This window comes from Cavia porcellus, unplaced genomic scaffold (assembly GCF_034190915.1).
Source record: "Cavia porcellus strain 051 isolate PalLab524CR breed Dunkin Hartley unplaced genomic scaffold, mCavPor4.1 scaffold_16, whole genome shotgun sequence".
In the NCBI taxonomy this organism is placed as follows: Eukaryota; Metazoa; Chordata; class Mammalia; order Rodentia; family Caviidae; genus Cavia; species Cavia porcellus.
The window spans coordinates 2,124,772-2,149,786 of record NW_026947499.1 but is presented as its reverse complement, the minus strand read 5'-3'; the positions used below and the strand labels follow the sequence as shown (position 1 = coordinate 2,149,786).

Sequence of the window (25,015 nt, the reverse complement as noted above, 5' to 3'; positions counted from 1 at the left end):
AGTTTCCTGCCTGTGGCTCTGGGAGCCCCCGAGAAGCTCCGAGTTTGGAGCATTCCCATTTCAGATTCTCCGTTAGGCACGCTCGATTTCTAGTCTGCTGTGAGAATGCAGCACAAACTTGAGGGCAAACTGAGCATTATTTCTTTGCCATCCGGAAGGCCGCCCAGTTCCCGCTCTGGTGGCCGATGGGTGAGGACCTGTTGGTCTCTCTCTGACCAGATTGTGGGGTTTTTGTTTTCTCCTTCTAACCTCAGCTCTTCTCCTGTCCCACTCCTGACCTCCGTTGAGGGAGGGGGCTTATCCTCTGTCCCCGGGGCCCCTGGGATCCAAAGATTTCTGTCCTCCTGGTGCAGGGAAGTCGTCCGCCCCTCACAGCGTGGCACCCCGCTCCCTGACCCTGCCGGCCATGGTGAGGGCTTTCCCACACCTGCGTGGCCGGGAAGGTTCGCCCAGGTGCCATCAAGGGGTCCGAGCTGCAGCCAGCGGTGCAGGGGAAGCGTCCGTCACCGCGTCCCAGTGTCCTCCAGATGCTTCCTGGGGGTGGCAGCTTGCAGTTGATGTGTCTTCTCAGGGATGCTGGTGCACACAGCAGTTTACTTTTCTGTTTATTGTTATTATCACTATTATTATGTTGGTGTCAGGAATCGAACTCACAGCCTCATGCTTGCCAGACAGGCACGTGTTTATTGTGCACTCCCTTCCCAGGAAGGAGAGGCTGGGCTCCAATGGGTGATCTCCAGGGATGTTTTTTCATTGTTAAGATTTGAAGCGGATTAACAGAAGCACGTAGCCCTGGCGCCAGCCTCGGTGTCTCCCCTGACACATCGGGGTCAGCCATCCTGCTCGGGAGAGCCGGGTGCTGCTGAGCCCCAGACCCAGCCCTGTGTGGCCCACCTGGTGGGGTGTGGGGGGGGCCACTCCTCGCTAACCTCTGCCTCCTCTCGCCGCCCGTCACAGGTCACGGGGTCCCTTTCGGGGTCATCTTTGGCGGCACGGACGTCAATGAAGACGCCAGCCAGGAGGAGAAGAAAGAGGTGATGGGGAGGGTGCTTCAGGAAGCCAGGTGAGAGCCCGGGGGGCCCGGGCCGCCGTGATCTGGGGTCCAAACCTGCACTGGTAAAAACTGAAACGGAAAGGGAACACAGCACCACCCACAGCAGCAGCGGGGGCTGAGCTCACCTTTGGGGGGCTTAATGGGAGCCGGAGGGAGGCTGGGGTCCCAGCCGGTGACCAACCCCAGCTGCATTCTCTCCTTGGACACGGTTTCATTTTGCCATGTGCTGTCGCTGTGAGCGGGTTGCTTGGCCTCCGGTGAGTGTTCTCAGGGGGCCCCTTGGGGCCCTCAAGCCAGGGTCTGCACTATGTAGAGAACGGCACGCAGGCCGGGCTGTGTCAGCCCAGAACCTAGGACCCAGCTAGTCTCAGGTTTGCCCAGCTCGGTATTTTGTGTCTGTAAACCCTTCTGAGTGGGGTCATCGCTGGCTGGCCTTTGTTTCCCTTCTGGTGTCTGCAGACAGGCTGTTGCTGTCTGGTTCACGCTGGCCCTGGGCGCCTCAAGCTGCCTGCTGTGAGGTGCACGCCCACCGTCCAGGCCTAGCTGCTGGCCATTGAGGTCCCTGAGGACGGCTGGGCTGTGACACCCAGGGCATCTCCCCAGCGAGGGGCCGTCCCAGCCCAGCTAGAGTGACTCCCACGGCTGGCTCCCCACTGACGTTTTTAAATTTACTTTTTGTTTTAAAGAGGAGAAAACCCCACAAAATTTCAAAACAAGATAATTAGAGGGTAACAGTGGTTAATATGTTGCATATTATTATCTTGAAATTAATTACTCAGAGTATAGGATATCTGCATTTAATTGGTCAAATAATATTAACACAAACCTTTCTTTTCAATGAACTAAGAGTAATAATTATCTTAATTATCATACATGTAAATTTTATATATATAATTTCTTTCACTAGGGACACAATACAGTGTTTACACATGTAAGTCTCATTTATTTCACTTACAAGTGTGGTCTCTAGTGGCTTCCATTTTCCTATAAAAGTCTCAAGTTTATTCTTTATGGCTGAACAGAATGGGTGAGTAGCACTCCAGTGTATAAAAACATCACCTTTTTTATTTTATTTTATTTTTTAAATTTTATTTAAGGAGAAAAAAGAAAAAAAAAACAGAAAAAGGGTACAAGTTATACAGAACATCACCTTTTTTATCCATTCCCTGATTGATGGGCATTTGGGGTATTACTGAGGTTTAACTATTGCTATAAACTAGGGTGCACACACATATATGGCTGTGATCTTAATTCTTCTGGGAAGGTACCCAGAAGGGGAATAGCTGGTTCAAATGGGACCTCCAATCCTGGTGTTAGTCTCACAGTGATTCCCACAGTGGCTGCACCAGTCTGCACTCCCACCAAGTGGAGAAGGATTCCTCTTTACCCCCAGCCCCTCCAGCATTTGTTATTGCTTGATTTCTTGATAATAGCCCCTCTTTCAGGGATGAGGTGGCGTCTCAGTGTTTCAATTTGCATCTCTCAAATGACCAGTGATGATGAACGTTTTTTCACATATTTATTTGCTGTTCATATTTCTTCATCTGAGAAGTGTGTGTTCACCTCAGATGCCCATTTTTGGATTTAGTCTTTAAATCTGAGAGGACTGATTTTTTTTGAGTTCTATGTTCTTGATAGTAATCCTTTGTCTGAGGAACAACTGGCAAACATTTTCTCCTGTATTGTGGAGTCTCTTCATGCTGTTGGTGGTTTCTCTTGCTGTGCAAAAGCTCTTTAATGAGATGAGATCCCGGTTGTTGACTCTTTGTGATAGTTCCTGTGCAATCGGGTTTTATTTATAAGGTCTTTACCTACACCAATGTCTTCAAGACTCTTAGCTATCCTATATTGTAGCAGTTTTAATTTTTCTGTTTTAATATTTAGATCTTTGATCTACTCTGACCTTAGTTTAGTGTATGGTGAAAGATATGGGTCCAATTTTAATCTGCATGTGTGGAGCCAGTTTTTCTAGCACTATTTATTTATTTTGTCTTTTTGAGACAGAGTGTCTCTGCACTTCAGGCTGACCCTGAGCTCACTTTGTAGCCCAGGCTGGTCCAGAATTCACAGTGATTCTCCTGCCTCAGCCTCCCGAGTGCTGGGATTACAGGCTTGAGCCACCATGCCTGGCTTCCCAGCACCATTTATTAAAGAGGCTGCCTTTCTTCCAGGGAATGTGTTTGGCACCTTTGTCAAAGATAAGGTGGCTTACTGTGTCTGGAATTGTTTCTGCATCGTCTAATCTGTTCCACTGATCTTTGGATCTGTTTCTTTGCCAGTACCATACTGTTTTTATCACAGTAGTTTTATAGTATAATTTCAAGTTGGAGATTGTGATGCCCCCTGTCTTATCTTTGTTACCCAGGGTTGCCTTTGCTGTTCTAGGTCTCTTCTGGCTCCAGATGAATTTTAGGACTGCTTTCTCTAATGCAGATATGGGATTGGATGGCTCCCTGCTTGTGTCCAGGTGTTTGGCCCATTATGTTATGGAGTTGTTGGTCTGGGCAGAACGGAGTCTTCATGCGAGTGCCCAGAGATCAAGCTAAACTTCAGCCTGGGTCACTCTGTAGCAGACAGACCGGACGGAGCCTTTGGTCAGTTGTAGGTCAGCGTTGGGTCAGTGCAGGGAGGAGAGGCCGTCCCCGGGTGCTGGCCCTGGAAGGAGGTGTCCAGGCCTCAGTGGCTGTGAGCCGCCTCACCGCTCATGCAGGAACCTTCATCCCAGTGTGCAGACGGAGCTTGCGTGGCCCTGAAGCAGGGAAGGTGTTAAGGCCACGCTCTGCATGGGTCTGAAGGCAGCCAGGGTTGTGCAGACACCGCAGCCGGCCGGGAGTCTGGGTGGGAGCAGCGCCCCGTCTGCTCTGTGTACGGATGCAGTGCTGCGCTTACAGTGATGGCAGCAGGGACACCGGGCCTCTCGGGTGAGGCCCTGACAGCGGTGAGAGGAGGGGTTTAACGGGAAGAAGCGCACACCAGGCTCCCCGAGCGAAGGACTTCACTGGCTGAGGTCTGCGGGCACCAGCAGGCTTCGGGGGACCCCTACTGGGCGCTGGTCTGCACTCCCTGGTCCGGGGAGCAGCTCGAACCCGGGTGCAGGTGGGGCTGGACTCCAAGCCTACACAGAGCCCCACAGGCACAGCCCAAGCCTCCCTCGGGCTGTGGGAACCTTTGGGTCACTGTAAAAACAAAATGAAAGTGGGCGGCTGACTTTTAGTCCAAAGGACCCGTCGCCTTGCTGTGCTGAGGCTCAGGGTACCCTACCCCCAAGAGGCCTGGCGGGGAGTGCGGGATCCTCTGGGGTCCTGGTCACGGGGCCACCCCTCCCCGGTCACAGTCAGGGCTCCAGGTCACGTTGCCCCCAAGGCCAGGGCAACGGGGTACATGCCAGACAGGCCCAGAATCACTTAGGGGTTGCAGGTGAGAGGTGGTCTGCCCTGACAGATTTTCTTAAAACTATTGTGCCTGCAACCTAAAAATGATCGCCTTTAGGTTCTTGTGATTAGTCACGCAGTCTTACAGAAGGAAAGTAATTCTGTTTATCAGATCCTGCATTGAGAGAATCCATCCTACAGTGTTGCCACTAGTATCATTCATTGCCTGTTATTACAGCAGGTCCTGGGTTTTGCTTGGGGACCCTGATTGCAGTTAGCGGCAGGGAAGCTGGCCAAATCCTAGCTTCCCGTCCAACACAGCACGGGACATTTTTCCCTATAAAATGAAGTATTACCTTTGTCTGGCTTTATGATGAGTGTTTCACTTTTAATCAAATACTTTAAAATCCCTGGACTTTTACGAGGTATAACTTGAACTGTTTTAGTATTTAAAAGTTCATTTTCCTGTAGAATACGGTATTCCAGTTTCATTTAGAATCAGCCTTCCAGCGTGTAGGTATATGATATGTGCTTAATAATTATAAATATCAACATTAAATAGAGTGCTCAGAATTTGAGAATACTGTTTGCTGAAGGGTCATCCTAGTGTGTATTAAAAGAAACTTAATGTTTGTGAGACAGAAAAACGAAACAGTGCCAAGTGAGGTGCCTCCAAACCAGCTTCCCGGCCGGAAATGCTTAGCACACGCTAGGCTGGACTGTACAGATTTGCTGCTTAGCAAAAAATAGCTCAATATTACAGTGACATATGGTTTTTGAACTATTGTTTTACTGAAGATTTTGGTTTGTTTTGTTGTTTGAGACAGAGGCCCGTTACGTAGTCTAGGTGGCCTCGAACCCTCTGTGTAGCCCACGCTGGCCTCGAGTTCATAGCAGCCCTCCTGCCTCAGTCTCCCGAGTGCTGGGGTTAGTTACCGAAGACATTTCTAGAAGTGGAATCAGGTAGCCAAGTGAATAAACCGACTTTGCAATGCCAGCACTCAGCCAGCAGTGCAAAGGTGGTGGCTTTGTGTTTGTCACAGAGAGACGTTTAGTTTCCTGTTATCCCAGGGCTTGGGGGCACAGCTTCTAACGTGTCCTCTCCTGGGAAGAACCCTGTCACCTGAGGATCTAGAATAAACCAAGCGAGTCTGCAGGACTGGTAGCGTCCACTGCAGACCCTGGTCACCCGGCCCTTTCACTCCAGTCACCTTTGGGACAAAGGTCTTCGGAGACTTCCATGCCTGCCTTCCCCTCCCGGGCCGTAAGGAGGTGTGTGTGAAGCCCAGGGTCCCCTGGGGATGGCAGTGACCGCACACGGCCACGCTGCCCACCCATGTCCATCCTCACGTGTTTGTGTCCCCCTGCCCTGTCTGTTGGGGTTGAGGTAGGAGCTGGGTCCCCAAGCGCGTCCCCTGATCTGGACAGGTTCTGCTGCCTGCTGGGCACCTGGCACTCCCAGAGGATGGGGACAGCTGTGAATGCAGCCCTGTCCCTGCGAACACAGAGCTGCCCTTCCCACGGGAAGCCAGCGGCCGCGCTTGGCACATTCGTGGATTTAGGTCTCACAAACGTATCCCTGAGCGTGCACTGTGAATACGCCCAGGGGGGACAGGACACCGTCTGGGGTCACTGATTTGGTTCTCTGTGTGGTGGCTCCTCTCCTCTTGGGAGCGGGCACTGAACTGCTTTTTCCTCTAGAAGCTTAAGGCTGTCGCACAGTCTGTCCCCTGGCCATGCAGGGGAGTCGGGGCCTGCAGTGGCCTCCGTTCCCCCAGAAAACAGAAGCAGAAGGCTTTTCCTGGGCGTCAGTGGGGACTGGGAGCCTCCATGCCGTGTTCTGCGGCTCCTCCAGCTCCAGGCTCTCCCTGAAGTGCTCCTCTGTGGGCAGAAGTTCTTCCTGTCGGCCCAGGGTCGCAGGATGGCGTGGGTCCTGAGAGCTCGGCTGCCCGGCCTTCCTCCCGGAGGCTGTGCCTGACGCTGGAGGGTGACGCGGCCCCACCGTGTGGCTGCCGATATCTGCCGCTCTCCCCACTGTCCTTACTGTGTGCCACGAAGGCTTGAAGCAGCAGAGGAAGCCAGGAGCGCCTCCCAGAACCCCGCTCCCAGGGCTCTTTCCCTGTGGGATTGCTCCTGCCTCGTTCGCCCGACGGTGATTTCCTGTTGGTGCTGCACCTCCCGTGATAAGGGGAAATTGTCCCTTTGACCCACTTATGTATTTGATGAGTATTCATAGCGGCACGGACACTTTCTGTTACAGTGACACAACACTCGGCACCTACACGTTAGAAGAGGAGAGGGTTTCGTGGGCTCACAGTGTGTGGAGGTTTCAGTCCATAGTCCGTGGACTCTGAGGCCCGGCGGCCCGGCAGAGGAGCTGGCACAGGAGCTGCAGTCCCTGGCAGGGTGACAGGAAGCAGGGAGAGATCAAGGGAGGAGGAGGGAGACAGACACTGCCAGGCTGCGCCCCCGTACCCCAGGTTCCCCTTCCCAGCGTCAGTTCAGGGATAAACTCGTGGTGCGGGAACTCTCTCTTAACTCAGCCTCCTAATTTATGGGTGTCACGCGCACATGATTCAGTCACAGATGCAAAGCCCACCTGTGAGGCCACGGGGCACTGACCTGAGTTACTCTTTTCTTTACGCAGAGCCCATGCTGGTACTAGTTTGGTGTCTAGAGTGCCCCATATTTGGCCCCTGGACACGTTTGAGTTGGGTTGCGCTGGCCTGGTGTCTCTCCTGAGCCTGTTCCTGTCTGCTGGGTCCGTACGCTGTCCCTGTTCATCCCTGCCATTCACCGGTGCATGCAGGCACCGTTCCTTCTCGGCTCTAGCAGGCGGGCACTGGGCACCAGGTCTGCAGACCCGGGATGCTGGTCCTCGCATCGGGCTTGCTGAGGTGGAGGTTCATCCTGGAACCCAAGAGGAAGGGAGTTTGTCAGGAGGATGCGCAAGGCAGGGGTGTGGGAGCTGTAAAGCGGGGTGCCATTCCACACGGCGCTGCTTAACACCTTGGGACTGGGGGAAGCCCGGCAGCACCCCTCTGACATGTTAGGGCCGGGGGGCAGGGAGGGCAGCTGGGACCGGTGCCCGGGGCATGGGACACAGCTTGTCTTGGGGACCGTGCGGAGGTGGACAAGGGGAGGGAGAGGCCCTGTGTCCCACGCTCCCAGCAGGGCAGGTGGGGCAGGTGGAGGTGGAGCTGCTGGGTCCGTCCATGCAGGGCCCCTTGCCCATGTTGGGAGAGCTCAGTCTCCGGAGCAGCACACAGAGAGCTGGGAGCTGGGAGCTGGGAGCGTGCTCGAGCTTTTAGGTCTGCTTAGGGACCCTCGGCCAGGCCCAGGCCGGCGGTGCAGGTGCGACCTTGTAGCTCTCCTACACTTTGTCGTTTGCTCTCTCTCCAGCTGTCTGCTGTGAGGGAAGAAGCTAACTTTTCCTTCCTAAGCACGAACCTGATGGTGCGCTATGTGGGATTCTCGGGGGTGTTTAGGTCTGAGTCCTGCCTTGGGTTGGTTTTGTTGTTCTGTGTTTTCTCCGTCTGCCAACACTATTTCAGTTTTTTTCCCTTGTTTTTTCTATCTTATTGAGGCAGGCTCTCACTGTGCAGTGCAGGCTGGCCGTGAGCTCCCCGGGTAGCCCAGGCTGGTGAGGACCCCGCAGTGATCCTCCCGCCTCAGCCTCCCGAGTGCTGGGGTTGCAGCTGTGCACCTCCTCACCGGCACCCTTTTCATTTACACCTTGACCATGTCGTGCCACCTAACACGAGTCCCATCTCGGAATTCGTCTTTATCAGCATTTCTGGGAGTTATTATCTTGTTACACATACGAGCTTCGTAATTATTTTGTCAGCTTCCAGTGGAAACGCACCTGTGGGTTTTGTTTGAGGCGTCACAGGATTTCTGGTCCAATGGGTAGAAAGGACTGTCTCCGTACCCTTTCGCTTCCATGAAAAGGCGGCTTGCTAACCCTCCCGCACCTGTGAGAAACACCCTCATCTTCTTACTCCGGCCATCTGCACATTTGTGGGGGAACCCGATGATGTGTAGTGAAATAGAGTCACCGAGGACCCCTGCCCTGGGGTGAGGCAGGACACAGCACCCTCCGGGTGTAGCTCGGCCTTCCTCTGTAAAGCCGATGGGTGCGTCACTGTCGCTGGAGCGCTCAGGATGGATGCACGAGTTCCTTGCTTCGGTCTCAGCCCCTTTTCCTTAAACCTAGAGGCTCATTTTGGTTCGTGTTTTTAGTTGATGGTTGGCTAAGGCAGGCGTGGTGGGAGGGGCCGGCAGAGGACAGCTGCCCGCCTCATGGTGCACAGGAAGCAGAGAATGAAGGAGGGGGCCCGAGGGGGGAGGTAAACCGCAGCCCACCCAGCTCTGGCCAGAGCCGGCCTCCCAACACCAGGGCAGCTGTGGCCCTCGGGAATCCAGTCTCTCTCCTAGCCCCCACCTCCGAGCCCGTGAGGTCTGGGGAACGTGCAGAGGCACAAACTGTACCTCCCCTACATCCTGCTTTCTGATTTTCAAATATTTGTCCCAGCATCTCCAACCTTACGTGGAAGTTTGGAGCATCATTTGCTGTACTCTGGTCCGCAGGACTTCTTTTCTTGGTGTGAACGGAGATTAACCCGAAGGCTCAGTGACCACGGGCAGTGGAGACTGCTTGCGCTATAAATGCAGCGTCTCCCAGTCTGTTTTGTTCCGAAGGGCTGTGTCACACTTACCTTAACTCAATCCTGGCCTAACTGTTCCCACTTTTTGTCCATTTACCAGGTTTGCCGTCGCGTTCAGTGAGCCGATGAAGGACACGGTGCTGACGCTGTGGGTACGTGTTTGTCCGCGCTGCGTCCCGCTTGTGCCCACGGGGTCTGGGGGAGGCATTTTCCTGGGCCCACAGTGTGCCCGCCGCCGGTGCCTGGGAGGGCACGATATTGCCACGGGTTCCCAGGCTTTAATTTTTTTATGTGTGGATTCTCTTACAACCTCACTAACTTTTTATTTGGTGACAAAAATAACCCCGCAGTGAAGCAGCTGACGTGTTAGCTTCCTTTCGAGTGCCTGGGCTGGGAGACGTCCAGTGTGTGCATGGACGCTGGGCAGCCCCGCGCACCTGAGTGGCCGTGGCTGGCCGCAGAGGGGTTTCTGAGGCCGGGCTGTTTATGGGAAGGGTGTTCACGAGCCGGGACCTGGGAGGCTGCGGTGTCCGCGTGCTGCTTTTGTGGGACGCTTTAGATGCACACCTGGCCATGCTCATCGCAGGCACTGTGCCCCTGTGGCGGGACATCTTGCTTCTTTTTCCCCCACGCCCCTCCTGCCTTTAATCTGTCCCCCCCCCCACCCCTTATTCACGAAAGCTTTGTTCCCATTTTCCCGTTTTTTTTTTTTTTTTTTTTTTTTTCTCGTCCCTCTCATCCCTTTCCCTCCCCGTCTTTGGTTCCCATTCTCATTTGCACATTTTCTTCCCATTTTCCAGTCTCCATTACACATCTCGGCCCTTATTTATACTCTGGTTTCTCGCACTAGAACCTACCTTCCATCTGGCTAGAAATCTCTCAGGCTCACCCGTCTTTATGGCAGAGTAATGCTTGACTGTATATAAAAAGTACAGCTTCACCCATTCAGGGGCCGATGGGCATTGGGCTGTTCCCAAGGTTTAGCTGTCACAAACTGTGCCACTATAGACAGGGGTGTGCATAGATCACTGTGACGTGATGCTTTTAATTCTTTTGGGAAGATCCCAAGAAGGCAAAGAGCTGGGTTGATGGAGCCTCTAGTTTTAGATTTTTGAGGACTCTCCACACTGATTTCCACAGTGGTTGCACCAGTCTACACTCCCGCCAACAGTGAGGGGGGCTCCTTTCTCCCCACAGCCTTTCCAGCATTTGTTATTGCTTGATTTCTTGATAATAGCCATTCTTTCTGGGTGAGGTGGAATCTCAGTGTTGTTTTAATTTGCATCTCTCGAGTGACCAGTGATGGTGAACGTTTTTTCATATACTTATTTGCAATGTGTAGTTCATCTGAACTGTGCTGATTCATTTCGCATGCCTATTGTTGAATTGGGGCTTTAAATTTGGGGAGGGGCCTGATGGTTTTGAATTCCTTATACATGCTGGCATTAGTCCTGGGCCAGGGACATAGCTCAGTGGCACAGCGCCTGTCTGTCCTGAGTGGGACTCTCAGTATCCACCTCGTACATCCCCTTGTCGGAGGAACGGCTGCAGATTTTCCCCACCCTGTGGGCTGTGTCTTCACTCTGCTGCTGGCTTCTTTTGGTATGAAAAACCTTTTTAATAAATTGAGATCCCAGTTACTCTTTGTGATGTTCCTGTGTGACAGAATTTTTTGTTCTTAAAGTCTTGGCCTACACCAATGTCTTCGGGAGTTCTGCCTAGTCTATCTTCCAGTAGATGTAGCTGTTTTAATATTTGTATCTTTGATCCAGTTCAGTTTTGGTTTAGGCTGTAGTGAGTGAGATGGGTCTAGTTTTAATCCGCAGCATGCGGAAAGGCAGTTTTTCCAGCACTGCTTATTAAACAGGCTGTCTGTCTCCCAGTGAACATGTTTGGCCCCTTTGTCAGAGATAAGGTGGCTGAGTGTGTTTGGAGTTTATGCATCTTCAGGCTTGTTCCAATCCTTAGGTCTGCTGATTTTTGGTAGTACCATGCTGTTTTACAGCCCTGTACTTTGTAGTATAATTTCAAGTCAGGGGTTGTGATGCCCCCTGCCTGGCCTTTGTTGCCTAGAACTGCTTTTGCCATCTAGGTCCCTTGGTTCCAAATGAATTTTAGGAATTTTTCCCGCTAGTTCTGTGAGGTCTGTGGATGGTATTTTGATTAAGTCGTATGTAACAATTTGGGGGTATGGGCATTTTCACTGGGTTGGTTCTTCCTAACCAAGAGCATGGGCATGGTCTTTCCATTTTCTGACATCCTTTCCTAGCTCCTTTTCAGACTACTGTAGTTTTCAGTGTAGGTCTCTTGTTTCCTTCATAAGATTGCTTCCTAGGTATTTCATTGTTTGGGATGCATTGTGAGAGGTGTGAGTTCCCTAATTTATTTCTCAGTGAGTTTGATGTTTGTGTACAGGAATGCTGTTGAGTTTTTGAGTGTTGACTTTGTATCCAGCTCTGTGTCTGAATTTGGTTATGAAATGTTAAGTCTTTGGGTAGAGGTTTTGGGCTCTTCTGTGTAGAGTATCACGTCACCTGTGAATAATGGGAATCTTAACTTCTTCTTTTCCTATTCCTACTCCGTATATTTCTCTCTTTTGTCTAATTGCCCTAGCTAATGTTTCCAGGACTATATTGAATAAGAGTGGTGATAGTGGACATCTTTGTCCTGTTCCTGATGTTGGAATGAAAGGTTTTGATTTTTGACCATTAAGTATGATGTTGGCTGTTTATTTGTCATAGATGGCTTTTATCAGATCAAGGTAAAGATCATCTATTTCATTTTTTTGTAGGATTTTTCTCATTGGTTTTGTGTATCGTTTTCTTAGTCTCCATTGCATCAATTTCTGCTCTGAGCTTTATAATTTCCTCCCTTCTATGAGCTTTGGGCTTGACGTGCTTTGCTTTTTCTTGAAGACTGAGGTTCAACATTAAGATGTTTATTTAAACTTGCTCTATGTTTCTGTTAGTTCATGAGTTTCTTTCTGAATCAAAGTGTGTCTTGGATGGAGCATATTGTTGGGTCCTGCTTCTTGGTCCATTCTGTCAGTCTGTGTGTTTTCACTGGTGAACTGAGACCATTAATGCTGATGGCTATAAATGACAGGTATGGAGTTATTCTTGTGCTATTTTTCTGCTGGTGGTTCTCTTCTTCCCCCTGTTTATTGCTTTCCTTGCCTGATGCTTTCGTTCTGCTCTGGTTCTTGGAGCTGGTCATCAGTACCTCTTTCTAGAATGTCTTTCAGAACATTTCAGAGTGCAGCTTTGGTGCTCATGGATTTCCTCCGGTGTTCTTTGTCAGGGAAGTATCTTATTTCTCCATCGTTTTGAAAGACAGTTTTGAGTTAATCTAGGTTGGAGGTTGTTTTCATTTTGGGCCTGCAATTCTTCACGCCAACCTCTCCTTGACTTCGGGATTTATTCTGAGAAGTCTGGTGTGATTCAAATGGGCTTTCCTTTATAGATGGTTTTCTCTAACAGTTTTTAAAATTCTATTCTATTGAATTTCTGGAATCTTGACTATTATATGCCTTGAGGCAGATTTTATTTTATATGGTTAATTGGAGTTCTATATGCCTCACTTAGCTGATGTCAAATTCTTTTTCTTTTTCTTTGGTCTTTTTGAGACAGGGTTTTGCTATGCAGTTCAGGCTGGCCTTGAACTCACTTTGTATCCTAGGCTGACCTCGAACTCACAACGGTTCTCCTGTCTCAGCCTCCCGAGTGCTGGGATTACAGGCATGAGCCACCATGCCTGGCTGTATGTCAAATCCTTTTTCCATGCTTGGGAAGTTTTCTGTGAACAGGTCTTTCACTGTGAACATGCCAGTTTCACTCTCTCCTGCTTTTCATCGACTGCAGTCAGTTTTGTTATTTTTCTTCGTATCATCTAGCAGCTGTTAGTGTGTGTGTGTGTGAGATGTTTTGCTATTTTTAAGAAATCTTTCTTTTCATGGTCACTAACCACCATCTTTTTTCTGTACCTGTCCTCACATCGACCCATTTGGTTGTGTGTAATTTCAGTGGAATCTGCTGAATACCTCTGCGAATGCTTCGTGGGTTCCATTTCTTTCCAAAGCTGGTCTTTCATGGTTTCTATCATTTTCTGAGATCTCTTCTCTCTCTTTTTTAAACCTGTATCTGCTCTAGAGTCACTAACATGTCTCTCATCGTGGTCACCGTCTCTGTAGCTATCTGAGAGATATTTTCTGATCTGATTTTCTCTGGAGCCTCCTTCACCTGCTTGTTACCTCTGCTGTAACTCTTCAGAGAGTCCAGCTGGTGGCTTTCAGACTGTCCCGCCTCATCGCCCTCTGGGTTTGCGTTTAGTGAGCTGCAGGTCTGGGGTTGCATCTTGTTGAAGTGTCTTCTCATTTTTTATTTGCTTTAGTTTAATTTGCCAGTGGATGCTCATAGGTTGCCTGTGGCAGTAGCTTTACTACTAACATTTAGAACCCTTAGGAAGTGACTGCTTCTCAGGGGTGTCTTCTGGATGGCTTTGAAGCTGCTGCCAGTGCTCACCTCTTCATTTTATAGGGATGAGAAGTTGCTGCCTCCTTGGCCCTGGCCTGCAGGGTTGGCCTTTGCCCCTGGGCAGTCTCAGTGTGGCATACTGGGAAGGACAATCCTTGACTAAAGTAGCTCCATCACTAAGCGCCACAGCATCAGAGTTGCCTACAAAAGGACAAACTGTGGTCACTATCAATTTGCCACCTGTAGCATGTGAACTGGATTGATGGTTACGTAATTAAAACAAGTGATAAAGTTGTATACGGTAAATACACCCTAGCCGTGGTGATTTTACCATCAGGGTGAAAATTTAAAAGAGGTGCGGGGGTGGAGAAATAGGAGAGGAAGAGTTTAGAAGCAAGGCTGGAGGACAGAGGAAGGTGATGCAAACTGTGGTAAACCGGTTCAGAAGAAAGGAGCTCAAGAGGGAAGGAAGAAATAAAAACAACCTGAAAACCAGAAAAATGTTTCTACTCATATAAAAAATAGAACGAACAATCATGAAAAAAGAAACATAAAGGAATAAAAAATAGAAGTAAAGAAGAAAAGGAAAAAGTGTCCACTTCAGGGTGTGCCTGCTGCCCCTGGCAGGCAGGACCCAGACCCGAGGTCACTGACCCCAGGAGGTCAGCTGCAGACTTCCGGTGGGCAGTGGGGAACCCCAGTGAGCCGCACCTTTCCTCCCACTGCAGTTTGGCTCTGAAGCCGGAACCTGATTGTTCAGCCTGCAGCACCCCGCGTGCCTCCTGCTGGCCTGAACTCGCTCCCTGCCCAGTTGAGCTGGGCTCCCTGGCCTCCTGCTGACTTGAATTTGGTTTCCTCTCACCCTGACGCAGGCCACTGCTACATGGAGCTGGCCTGGAGCGCCTCTGATTTCCAAGCTCAGTTGGCCCCCTCTCCGTGATGGCTCCTGGCCAGGCCCTTTCCTGGGAGCTGTCTGAACCCCAGTAACTCACCAGCCACTGCAGTCTGCCACGTCAGTGCTCCATTCCCCTGGTGCGTGTCTCGGTGGAGGCCTCTGGGGTCAGCAGTAGTCTCTGTGCACCTGCAGGTTCGCGCTGCCTCTCCCGTGAGCCCAGTGAGTCCAGGCTCAGAGAGAAAGCGCAGCCGGCCACCTCCTCCTTCTTTGCTGAAGGCTCTCTTCACCTTCCTTGTGGGCTCAATTCTTGCTTCAGATCCTTGCTGAGAAGACAGTGAAAGTGCATTCAACTGCACCAAGAAAGACAGTCTCCAGTCACAGCCCGTGGGGTGTGGTGTGAAGAGTGAAGGCAGGAAAACTCGGGGTCCCCTCCTGTCCATGTGCCCGGCAGTCTGGGCTTTGGAAGCGTCCACCAGCCCTGCCAGCGGCCGTGTTGCAGCTTGGTCCCAGTGCAGACCCGAGCGGTGTGAACACCGGCAGCGGGGTGAGGGTGCACCCCCTTCTTCCTCGCATCTCTGTTCCAGCCTGGACCCCACCTCTGGGAGAGGCTGTGTCTCTGCGGTCCGTCACTCTGCTGTCCTCCCAGAAATTTCTCATCCACTTTGGTGTTCTCCACAATCTGGGCAGGCGAATGAGCTGGGGTGGAGGGGTCCTCATGGAAGAATGGGAAGAGAGCTAAGGCAAACAGTTCCAGGGCACAGAGAAGCCACAGGCGGTGTCTTCTGGTGGCGAGGCTGTTGCCCGGCCATGGTCCCTGCATCCCGAGCCCGTCCTCTGCTGGCTCCTTGGTGCTGTGCACCGAGGACACCCTGGTCACCCATGGTCCTGGCCCTGCTGCTGCTATTCACACGGCTCAGGTCTGCACGATGTGGTGTTGGAGAAGCCTACACCAGGAGGGAGCTGGAGCACGGCCACTGCAGGGCTGTGGTGGTCTCTTCCAAAGTGCAGGCTGCTGGACCCGTGGATGGGAGGACTCCGAGTGTGCCTGCATCCCTCTGCATGTTACACTCAGCGGCCTGAGACTGGAGGTTGGTGCACTGCAGCTGTCAGAATGAAAAAGGAAAACAGACCCTCGGGTCTCTGCCCACCCTCTGTCCTCCTATGACTGGCCCCTGTGGCTCTCGATGTGGTCATCCCCATGGGTCTGTGGACATCACACATTTTGCACCCTTTCAGGGCCCCACAAAGCCAAACTGCTCTTCCCAGGAAAGAGGAGACACTGGCTTTTTGCCTGGGGGAAAAGTGGCAGTGGCATTGAGTGCCCACGCTGAGGGCACTGTGCGGTCCTTTGTAGGGGACGGGGTAAGTGTGCCACTCCCCAAGTCCTGGCAGAGCTGCAGGGAGCAGCACAGGGGTCTGCGGGCCACGCCCCCAGTGCACCCCTCACACCCCACACCACTGACGCCCGGATGAGCCCTGGGCACAAACCAGGCCCCTGCAGACCTGGGTGCTTGTTGGACATCTGCCAGTCACTTAGAGACCAACTGGCAAGGCTTGTTCCTAGGACAGATTTCAAAATCCAGTCAAGAATGTGAGTTTTAGAGAGCGGTCCCAGGGTTCCAGCCCATCACAGATGCACCTGTCTTTACAGCTTAAAGCGGAGGGTGGGTGGTTAAATGAGCACTCGAGGCTGTTCTGCGTCACATTTAAACATTTGTCTTCTGTGCTTTACAAATACCTCTAGGACAAGGCCTTTTGATTTTTCCAATTTTCACTTTTTTGTTGGTACCTGTTTGCAGTTCGCGATGCTCACAGTTCTCATGGGGAAACTGGCGCCTGTTTGTACTTTCCTGTGTGCATTTTGATAAAGTTCAGCTCCATACTCTTGATTCGTTTTACTAAATAAAAAACACATTGAATAATATAAAGCTTTATTACTCACCTGCATTTGCAGGATTATCTCAGGTGGATTTTTGTGGACAGACCGTTTTTACTTATGTGTCTTTGAGCGGTTAAGCCGGCCTCTCCTTCCGAGCCCTGGCTCCCCGTCTCCTATTCTCTAATTCGGGGAGCTGGCTCCGCTCGGGTTACAGCTCGGTGAGTGTTCCCCAGTTATCAAACCAGAGTCAGATTTTAGTAATCCCAGCTTAGAAGGGTTTATGGAATGTGCTTCTTATTGCTTTTGTGATTTTGAAAACAGCAGTAACAGAAAACACAAGTCCGACCCTTGTGCCTTGTCAAACTCCCCTTTCCCAGCAGCGAAGCCCTGCCGCCCACATTCCCGCTGCTGCATCCAGGCCTCAGTCCTGGCCTCCCCGATGTCTGTCTGGATCACTCCGGTCTCCTGGGCGCGGCCGTCAGGTGTGGCAGATCAGGACCCAGCTGGTCCTGTCTGCTCTTCCTGTTTCCTGTTTCTGCAATGCCCAGCCTGGACCCAGGGCCGCACACGTGCTAGGCAGGCGCCCTGGCGCTGGGCTGCTCCTCTGCCCGCTGTTTTCTTCCCGTGGAAAACATTTCTGTGGGTCCACTGCAGGGCTCACGCATGGCTCTGTCTCTTTCACCTTTTTAGCATGTATTTTTCTTGGTATTTGCTTGGTAATAGACTTTTGTTTCTGTTGTTGTTTTTTGAGTTTTAGTTTTTTGAGACAAGGTATTGCTGTGTAGCCCAGGTTGGCCTTAATCTGCAGCAGTCCTCCTGCCTCAGCCTTCTGAATGCTGGCACTGCAGGCCTGTCCCACCATGCCCGGCCTGGTAGCTGAGTTTTAATGGAAGAGGTAGAGGGAGATCATGAAAGATACCGTGTCCCCTGAGCAGTGCCCACTGTGTGTGTTCTGTGGCATAGATATGGCTTGTGACAGATCTGTGAGTAGGCCTGGTTTTCTTTTAGTGGTTTGGAACTATTCTTTGCATACTTTGAACAAAACCCCAAGCAGAAGATGTTACTGTAATTTCAAAATAATTATTATTTTTGCTGACCACATTAAGTTAGTATTTACTGTGGTTTCCATTTGCAGACAGTCGCATCTCAGAGGATGAACCCCTGAGTTATGGGAACCAGGGAATGGGGAGTCTTGGGGCCTTGTGTCCAGCCCTCCGTTAAAAAGCTCCTGGCGAGCATTCGCTTCTCATCTGAAAGCACCAGCTCTCAGGTTGCTGCCGCCCGCCCAGTCGGCAGGGGCCACGTTAGGTAATCGTTTCTCAGAGACTTCATGGGGCAGCGTCTTCACTGCCACCCCGCATGTCCCAAGCCCTCTTTTTCGGGATAAAGAAAAGCCTCAAAGCGCTCATCCATACGGCAAGGACCCTCCATGGGCTCTGAGCCCCAACAGAGTGAATGAAGCAGCACAGACCAGGCCAGGAAAACTGATTTGCGTTTGTGTCTCTGATGCAGGAAGTGTTTCCCAGAGTCAGTGTGGTGAGCCGCTCGGCTTTGCCCGATTTCTCTCAGCCGATGACAGAAAGTAACCCAGGTCTACGTTGTTTCTTAGACCGCGGCTATTCTTTTGGACTTGCTCAGACCAGATCTTAAGACAGCCTCAGTGACATGGTTCGGGGTGTGCACCAGGCCGAAGGATCATCCCTCCCAGATCTCAGTAGTTTTAGGGAACTAACGCTCAGAGATGGGAAAGGGCGGCCCATAAACCCCACGTCTCCACGCGGGGCTCCTTCCTTCTCCCTGCAGGCCCGAGCTGCTGGTTAATTGCCAAGTAGGGGGAAGGGTGAAATTTCTCGGAGGGAGCCTTCCGGGTTTGTGGAGCTCTCATTGCAAAGCTTATTTCTAATGCAAACAGCGACAAGACTGTAAACTCTTGCACCTCCGTCTAGAATCAAATTCTGGAGAATCAGTGGAACCCTAGGAGACACTAGGCTAGTGTCTCCTAGCCTCTTGGCTAGGCTGCTGGCCTCTGTGTCTCTAGCAGAGCTCAAGCCCCGCCTCCGACCTTTCCCAGCCAGTGCGTTACAGGGGCATTGAGGACGATGCCCCCAAGCCCCCGTTTCACTGAGAATTTCACTGAGACCCCGACCAAGCCGCTGGAATAGTGCAGGAGGTGGTTTCACAGGGCTGCAGCTGGCCGTGTATGACCTTCTTAAGAGGAGGAAACTTACTGGGGAGAAGAAACGGGGACCAGAAATGGGGGACAGGAAGAGCTCCCGAGAGACAGCAGGGGACCCGAGTGCAGGGCCCTCACCATTTCCTTCTTAAGGGGTGGGGAAGGGGTTTTGCAAACTGTTTCCTAAGCTCCCCTAGTTCCAGGGTGTCTGGCATTCTGCAGGGCGGCAGGGCTGGCGGGGGCTCTGTTCGCAGTCAGACAGGAGGTGGGCACTGGCCGATCCCAGCCGACCGAGCCCTCGTGTCTCATCCCAGGGCAGGGCTGCCCAACCCTTGGCCTCTGCCTGAGTGTAAACCTGACGTGAGGGTGCGGCCAGAGTGGCCTGGGACACCCCACACAGCGCCAGGCCCGACGCTGCACCCACACACACACACCCATGCACACACACTCCCACACACACACACAGCAGGGCTGACTTCCCCGACCTCCACTTATCTCACTAACTTAATCCTTTATGCAGCGGCCCAGAATATTTGGGTCACAGGCCATAAAAGCTCAATCTGGACATTTTCACAGAAATGATTGCATTTGGTCACTTAAGAGACGCAGCTGCTGTGGGCGCTGGTGGTACATGTCTGTAATCCCAGCACTCAGGAGGCTGAGGCAGGAGGACTGTCCGGAGTTCAGGGTCAGCCTGGACTGCATAGCAAGACTCTGTCTCAAAAATAAGTAAATAAATAAGCAGGAGAGCCAGCCTTTGGCGTGGCAGGCCGTTATGGTCACTTCACAGCCACTGGCTCACCCTCTGCCTGCTGCTGCTTTTGAGCCTAAACCTGAGTTTGAAAAGATTTCCGCCACATTTCATGGTGAGCTGGAGAAATGATTCTTTTCCCTCTGGCAGTTTTTTGTTTTCTTGAGAGTCTTGCTAGTTGGCCCAGGCTGGCCTTGAACTTGCAGCGATCCTCCTGCCTCAGCCTCCCGAGGGCAGGAGTCACAGGTGTGCGCCACCACCCCTGGCTTCCCTCTGCTATTTTTGTGTGCATCGTTTCCCTGGAACACCAAAAGGAAATCAAAGGTTAATGGCGGCCCCACAAGTGCCGCCTCCCCAGGAGGCCAGTGCTACCCTTGGGCTCCGTCCCTGAGGTCGGGCTGGCCTCCGGTGGGCAGGAAGCTGCCCCTTCGGCCGGTTTTTGGTTCCCCGCCACCTTTGATACTGGGCCCCGCTTCCTCCCCTTCCTTTCCTCCACTTCCTCCCCCTTTTCTTCTTCTTCCCCCTCCCGTTGTCCCTTCATCCTTTGTCCTGGGTGGGGGGCACCTGTGTCTCCATGGCTCTGGCCCTGGCTTTGCCCCGCTGAGCCCAGCAGCTGTGGCCCTAACCCGGTAACCGCACCGCTGCGAAGCTGCTCTCTGCTGATGGACGCCGGGCCAGTGGCCCTGTCCCTCGCAGAGCCGTGTCTGTAGCGGCTGTGCTCTGACCGCTGACCACTGACCGGTCGGGCTCCCCTGCCAACAGGGTTTTTAACGCCTTGTCTTATTTCTAAAAAGCATAAGACAAATTGTCACACTCACCCGTCTTCTCTCTCTCCTTTAAAAAGCCGCACACCAAGGGTAAGATCTACGTGCAGAGCCAAGGTGAGCAGTTTTACGTCCGATACACACGTATGTTGTATTTTAAAAGGACGCAGCCTCTGGGGATTCACAGTTTATGGGTGACACAGGATTCCAAGCTTTGCTTAAAATAACAAGAACAGTGGGTACTGTTTCTAAATCTGGACTGAAAGATGAAGAGGAGAGATTTTACACAAGAATAATTAAAATGCAGGTCCAGGACCCTTTTCCCCAGGAGCTCTAGTCCCGCTGTGGTGTGTTTAGACCAAGCAAGGCAAGGAAGGCTGGGCCTGGGGGTTGCGAGTTCAAGTCCTGCTGGGGGATTAGCAAGACTGCCTCGCAGTGAGGAATCCTCTGAAGACTGGGGGTAGCTGAGGGCAGAGCGTCCCAGGGTTGGACCCTGGCGCCATGGAGGCATCAGGGCCCTCAGGGAGACCCACTGAGCTGAGGCCCGGCCGCAGCCCCTGATCTGCAGTGCAGAGCGGGCAGCGGCAGTGCAGGTGGATGCAGGAGCAGCCCCGGGTGCAATTTGCCGACAGCAGCCGCCCATCTCCAGTGACGGCGTCCTTTGAGAGGGGCCTGTCAGAGTTCAGTTGTTCGTGTGTCAGACACCGTGTTAAAAGTGCCTTTATAGCCCAGCGTGGCGACACACACCTGTAACCTCAGCACTCGGGAGGCTGAGGCAGGAGGGCTGCTGTGAATTTGAGGCCAGCTTGGGCTCCCTAGCAAAACTGCCTCAAAAGAAAAAAACAATGTGCCCTTGAAGGAACCCGAGGTCTGCGTGGCCCCGAGGAGTGTGGCCCAGTCCAGGGGCGCAGCTGGGAAAGGCTGATGCTCACTTGGAACGTGGGTCACTTTAAAGCCCTGGGAGGGAGCAGCGGGAGGGGCCGCCTCGAGTGCTGAGCACTGAGACTGCAGCCACCTTGACCGCTGGCACCAGCGGCTCCACGAAGTGACCTCTTCCTCCTTCCTTTGACCAGGAATCGAAACAACGCCAAATGCTGCCTTCGACTGGAACAGCTTCCTCCAGCGCGCAGGTGAGGCGGCCCAGGGCCCGTCCTGCTCAGGAGCCCGGAGAATCCACTGGTCCCGGGGCGAGTGCAAAAAAGTGACGCCACAAGGGGGTGCAGCAGGAAGTGATGTCACAAAGGGGCGGGCAGCAGGAAGTGATGCCACAAGCAGGAACAGTGGAGCCGGAAGTGACATCACAAGTAGACCTGTGCAGCAGGAAGTGACGTCATGAACAAGCCCAGGGCAGCAGGAAGTGACGTCATGAACAGTGATGGTGGGAGACGAGACTAGGAGGTCAGACATCCCTGCTGCCCCTGCACCTTGGGGGGATCCTGCCCTCAGGACAGAAGGGCAGGCAGTTTCTGGGGGCTGGGCCTCCCTGACGCACTGTTCTCAGCACTTCTGAGAGTCACTGTGTTACATTTGCTGTCAGACGTCGGCCTCCAGCATTCACCGCATTTTACTGTTAGTGCCGTGGAGAATGGCCTGGCACAGTGGTGAGCGCTTGTGATCTCAGCTACTCAGGAGGCTGAGGCAGGAGGGTCACAAGTTCACAGCCAGCCCGAGTGACTTACTGAGACCCTGTCTCAAAAGGGTGCAGCTCTGTGTTAGAGCGCCCCGTGTTCAATGCCCGGTACCCAAAGCAGAACAGAAACAAAGGACGGTTCAGGAAACAGGAGAAGCCGCCTGGTTCAGTCACTTGGAATCTCAGCACCCAACGTGAAGTGGGGTCTTATCATGACAAGGCTCTGAAGAGCCAAGGCGGACATGCAGCACCACTTACCTCCCTGATATTCTTTGCGTCCAGTCAGAAGGCACGTGGACTCAGGTGTAAAGTCGGGGGGCTTCCGCCCGAGGCCTCCAGGGACAGGGTCCTGGGGTCCTTGTCAGTGGGCAGCGTTTCTGGCTCAAGCTGTTCCCAGTTCCCTCTGGGGCTTTGCTGTCACAGCGGGTTCCACACGCTTGGACTTCACCCAAGTGGGACCCCACAGCAGGCTCTCTCTGCTCGTGAAATGTTGGCGATCTCTCCACCCGCTCCTGAACACCTATGGCTACCTTTGTCATCGCGGTGTAGTATTCCACTGTGCAGGCACACCAGGGGTCATTGCTGTCCTGCCAGTGGACTGTGGGCTGTCACTGGTTTTAGCTGTAAGTGTTCTCCTGTAAGGGTTTTGGCACATGCACATGTGTTTTTATTTATCCAATAAGGGCCTCTGCGTTGGATAGTTTGATTATTGGATAGAAATATAAAAATCAGCCACCGGAGGCTGGAGCTGGAGTTGAGGCTTTGTGGTAGAGTTCCCGCGTGAGACCCGGGGTTCTATCCTAAGCTTCTCATAGAAGCAAATGCCGAAATTCCTGCCAAACAGGTTTCAAGGTCTTTTACCTTTTGTGAATTTTTTCTTCTTGTTTTGGTACTGGGTATTGACCCTGGAGAGTTCACGCTGAGTTACATCAGCAGCCCTGTTTTGTTTTTTATTTCGAGACAGGGTCTCACTAAGTTGCTAAGTTACCTAGATGGGGCCAGAACTTGGGTCCTCCTGCCTCAGCCTCCCAGGGTGCCGGGATTACAGACCTGCGCCATCACCCTGGGTGGCTTTAACACTTTATGCTTCCACAGAAGTTGCTAGGAGCTCCATGCGTTGGTCCCAGAGTTGGTGCTGCCGCCTTTTCAACTGTAATTACTCTGAGTGATGAGGAGGTGCTTCCTCCCAGCCCAGCTCACATGCGCTCTGCTCATTCTGGTCTCGTGGTTTGGGTCGGGTCGCCCAGGCGGTTTGTCCTTTCTTCCTGTGGTGTCTCTCAGTGACTGGTTTGTAGCAACTTTTCATGGTCTGGCTCTGAGATTTTTGTCACATGTAGGTACTGTGAATGTGTGAATGTCTTTTCTCTTTCTGTGTCTTTTCCTTAGCCATGGCTTTTGAAGAATAATTTTGTTTTGTTTTGGTTTGTCTTTTTGAGACAGGGTCTTCCTATGCAATTCAGGCTGACCTTGATCTCACTTTGTAGCCCAGGCTGATCTCAAGCTTGCAAAGATCCTCCTGCCTCAGCCTCCCAAGTGCTGGAACTACCACCATGCCCAACTAGCAGTTTTTAGTTTTGTTGCTAGTTGTGTCAATTTTTTAAAATTACTTTTTACTTGTTACTTTTTACTTGTTGCTGAGACAAAATACCTGATGCCCAAGTTGGGAAAGAAAAGGTTTATTTCTTACAATTTTTGGAGATTTCAGTCCACACTTAGTTGGCTCCAAGACAGGAGGGCATGGCTGGACCGCCGTTCACGGTGGCTGCAAGCTCAAACCAGAAAAGAGAAAAACATACCTTCTTCCTGCCATTACATCACATCCTGGCTCCACCCCTCGGTGGGTGGAGCACTGACACCATCAATCCAAGCACTAGACAATGAACCATCACAAATGCACAATGCAAACTCATGAGGCCTGGGGGCCACAGACATAAACCATGACAAATGATTAGTATATTTTTCAGTCTGTTTAACAAATCACCTACCCTAAGGCAGAAAAGACACCTTTTATTTTTTACCTCTAGAAGTTTTAACATTTGCAATGCTTTCATTTAGTATGATAAATCCATCTGAAATTAATCTTTGTGTGTAGTGTGAAGTAGGGATCAGTGTTTTTCTGTAAGAATTTCCAGTTGTTCCAGTATCATCAATTATAAATGTGATCTCAGCACTCAGGAGGCTGAGGCAGGAGGGTCTCTGTGCGTTCAAGTTCAGCCTGGGCCATGTAGTGAGTTCAAGGCAACCTGAATTATAGAATGACACCCTATTTTTAGAGAGAAAGAGAAAGAGAGAGAGAGAGAGAGAGAGAGAGAGAGAAAAGGGAAAACACTAAAAATATTCTTTTATCTCTTTTAAATAGCTTTGTATCTTTGTTGATAATTACTATCTATGAGTTGGCTATTGATCTGTATGTCTACTTATTGATGTAGATTTTTAATAAATCTAGAAAACAGGTAATATTAGTCAAGACTTTTGTTTTAAAATTATATTAGGTAATACAGAGTTTTTAACACGTCCACATAAATTTCAGAAGCATCCTGTCAGTTACTATAAAATCCTATTTCTCTGAATTTATAGATGAATTTAGGGAGAATTGCTGTCTTAAAACCTGCAAACCTTTGCATCCCTTTAATGAAGTCTTATGTATTGTATCGTGTCTTCAGAATCATTGATGCGACTCTCACGCTTTTTTAAAGTGTGTTTGTGAGTCCGTGTGCAGTGCACAGCGTCTGCACCCCCGTGTGGAGCTGGGGCGTGTGCACAGCTCAGGCTCCTGCTCTTTTCTCCCCTCTGCCCCTTGCCCTCTGTCATGGTTTATGTTGGTGACCCCCAAGCCTCATGCAATTATGCATTTGTTATTGGTTCATTGTCTAGGGCTTGGATTTGGGGTGTGAGTGCTACACCCACCCAGGGTGGAACAGGATGTGATGTAATGGCTGGAAGAAGGTGTCTCTCTCTCTCTGGTTTCCAGCTTGCTGTTTGCAGCAGCCATGAATGCCACCCGCCTTGGAGGCAACTGAGTACGGACCGAAACCTCCAAGAACTGTCATAAGTAAACCTTGCCTTCCCTAACTTTGGGTGTGGGGTATTTTGTCCCAGCAATGGGAGTAAAAAGTAACTAAGACACCCTCTCAGAAAGCTCTGTCTCTCTGTTTCCTCGTATCTCACTTTTATTTTGCTCTTGAAATTATTTGTGGTTTGGGTTTCTCACATAGGAGAAGTCATGCGATATTTAAGCTTGTTTTTCTGACTTACTTAACATTACGGTCTCAAGGTGCAGCCATTAAAAGTTATTTTTAAGTATTATTTGTGACACAATTATAGACTTAGATTTTATTCTCATTTTTGAATCACTGCTA

The 25,015-nt window shown here is 51.4% G+C and overlaps 1 protein-coding gene across 4 annotated transcripts in view; it reads left to right on the top strand.

The window, feature by feature from the left end:
- Glt1d1 (glycosyltransferase 1 domain containing 1) overlaps positions 1-25,015 on the top strand; it is a 73,493-nt gene that overhangs the window by 15,854 nt on the left and 32,624 nt on the right. For 2 of the 4 annotated variants that reach the window (XM_063225474.1, XM_004999492.4), the window contains exons 3-6: positions 958-1,063; positions 9,193-9,244; positions 20,107-20,143; positions 21,100-21,156. In XM_063225474.1, the coding sequence (XP_063081544.1) occupies positions 958-1,063; positions 9,193-9,244; positions 20,107-20,143; positions 21,100-21,156 (252 nt within the window). The remainder of the gene's footprint in view (positions 1-957; positions 1,064-9,192; positions 9,245-20,106; positions 20,144-21,099; positions 21,157-25,015) is intronic. The other 2 variants (XM_063225476.1, XM_063225475.1) reach the window with 2 other exon arrangements.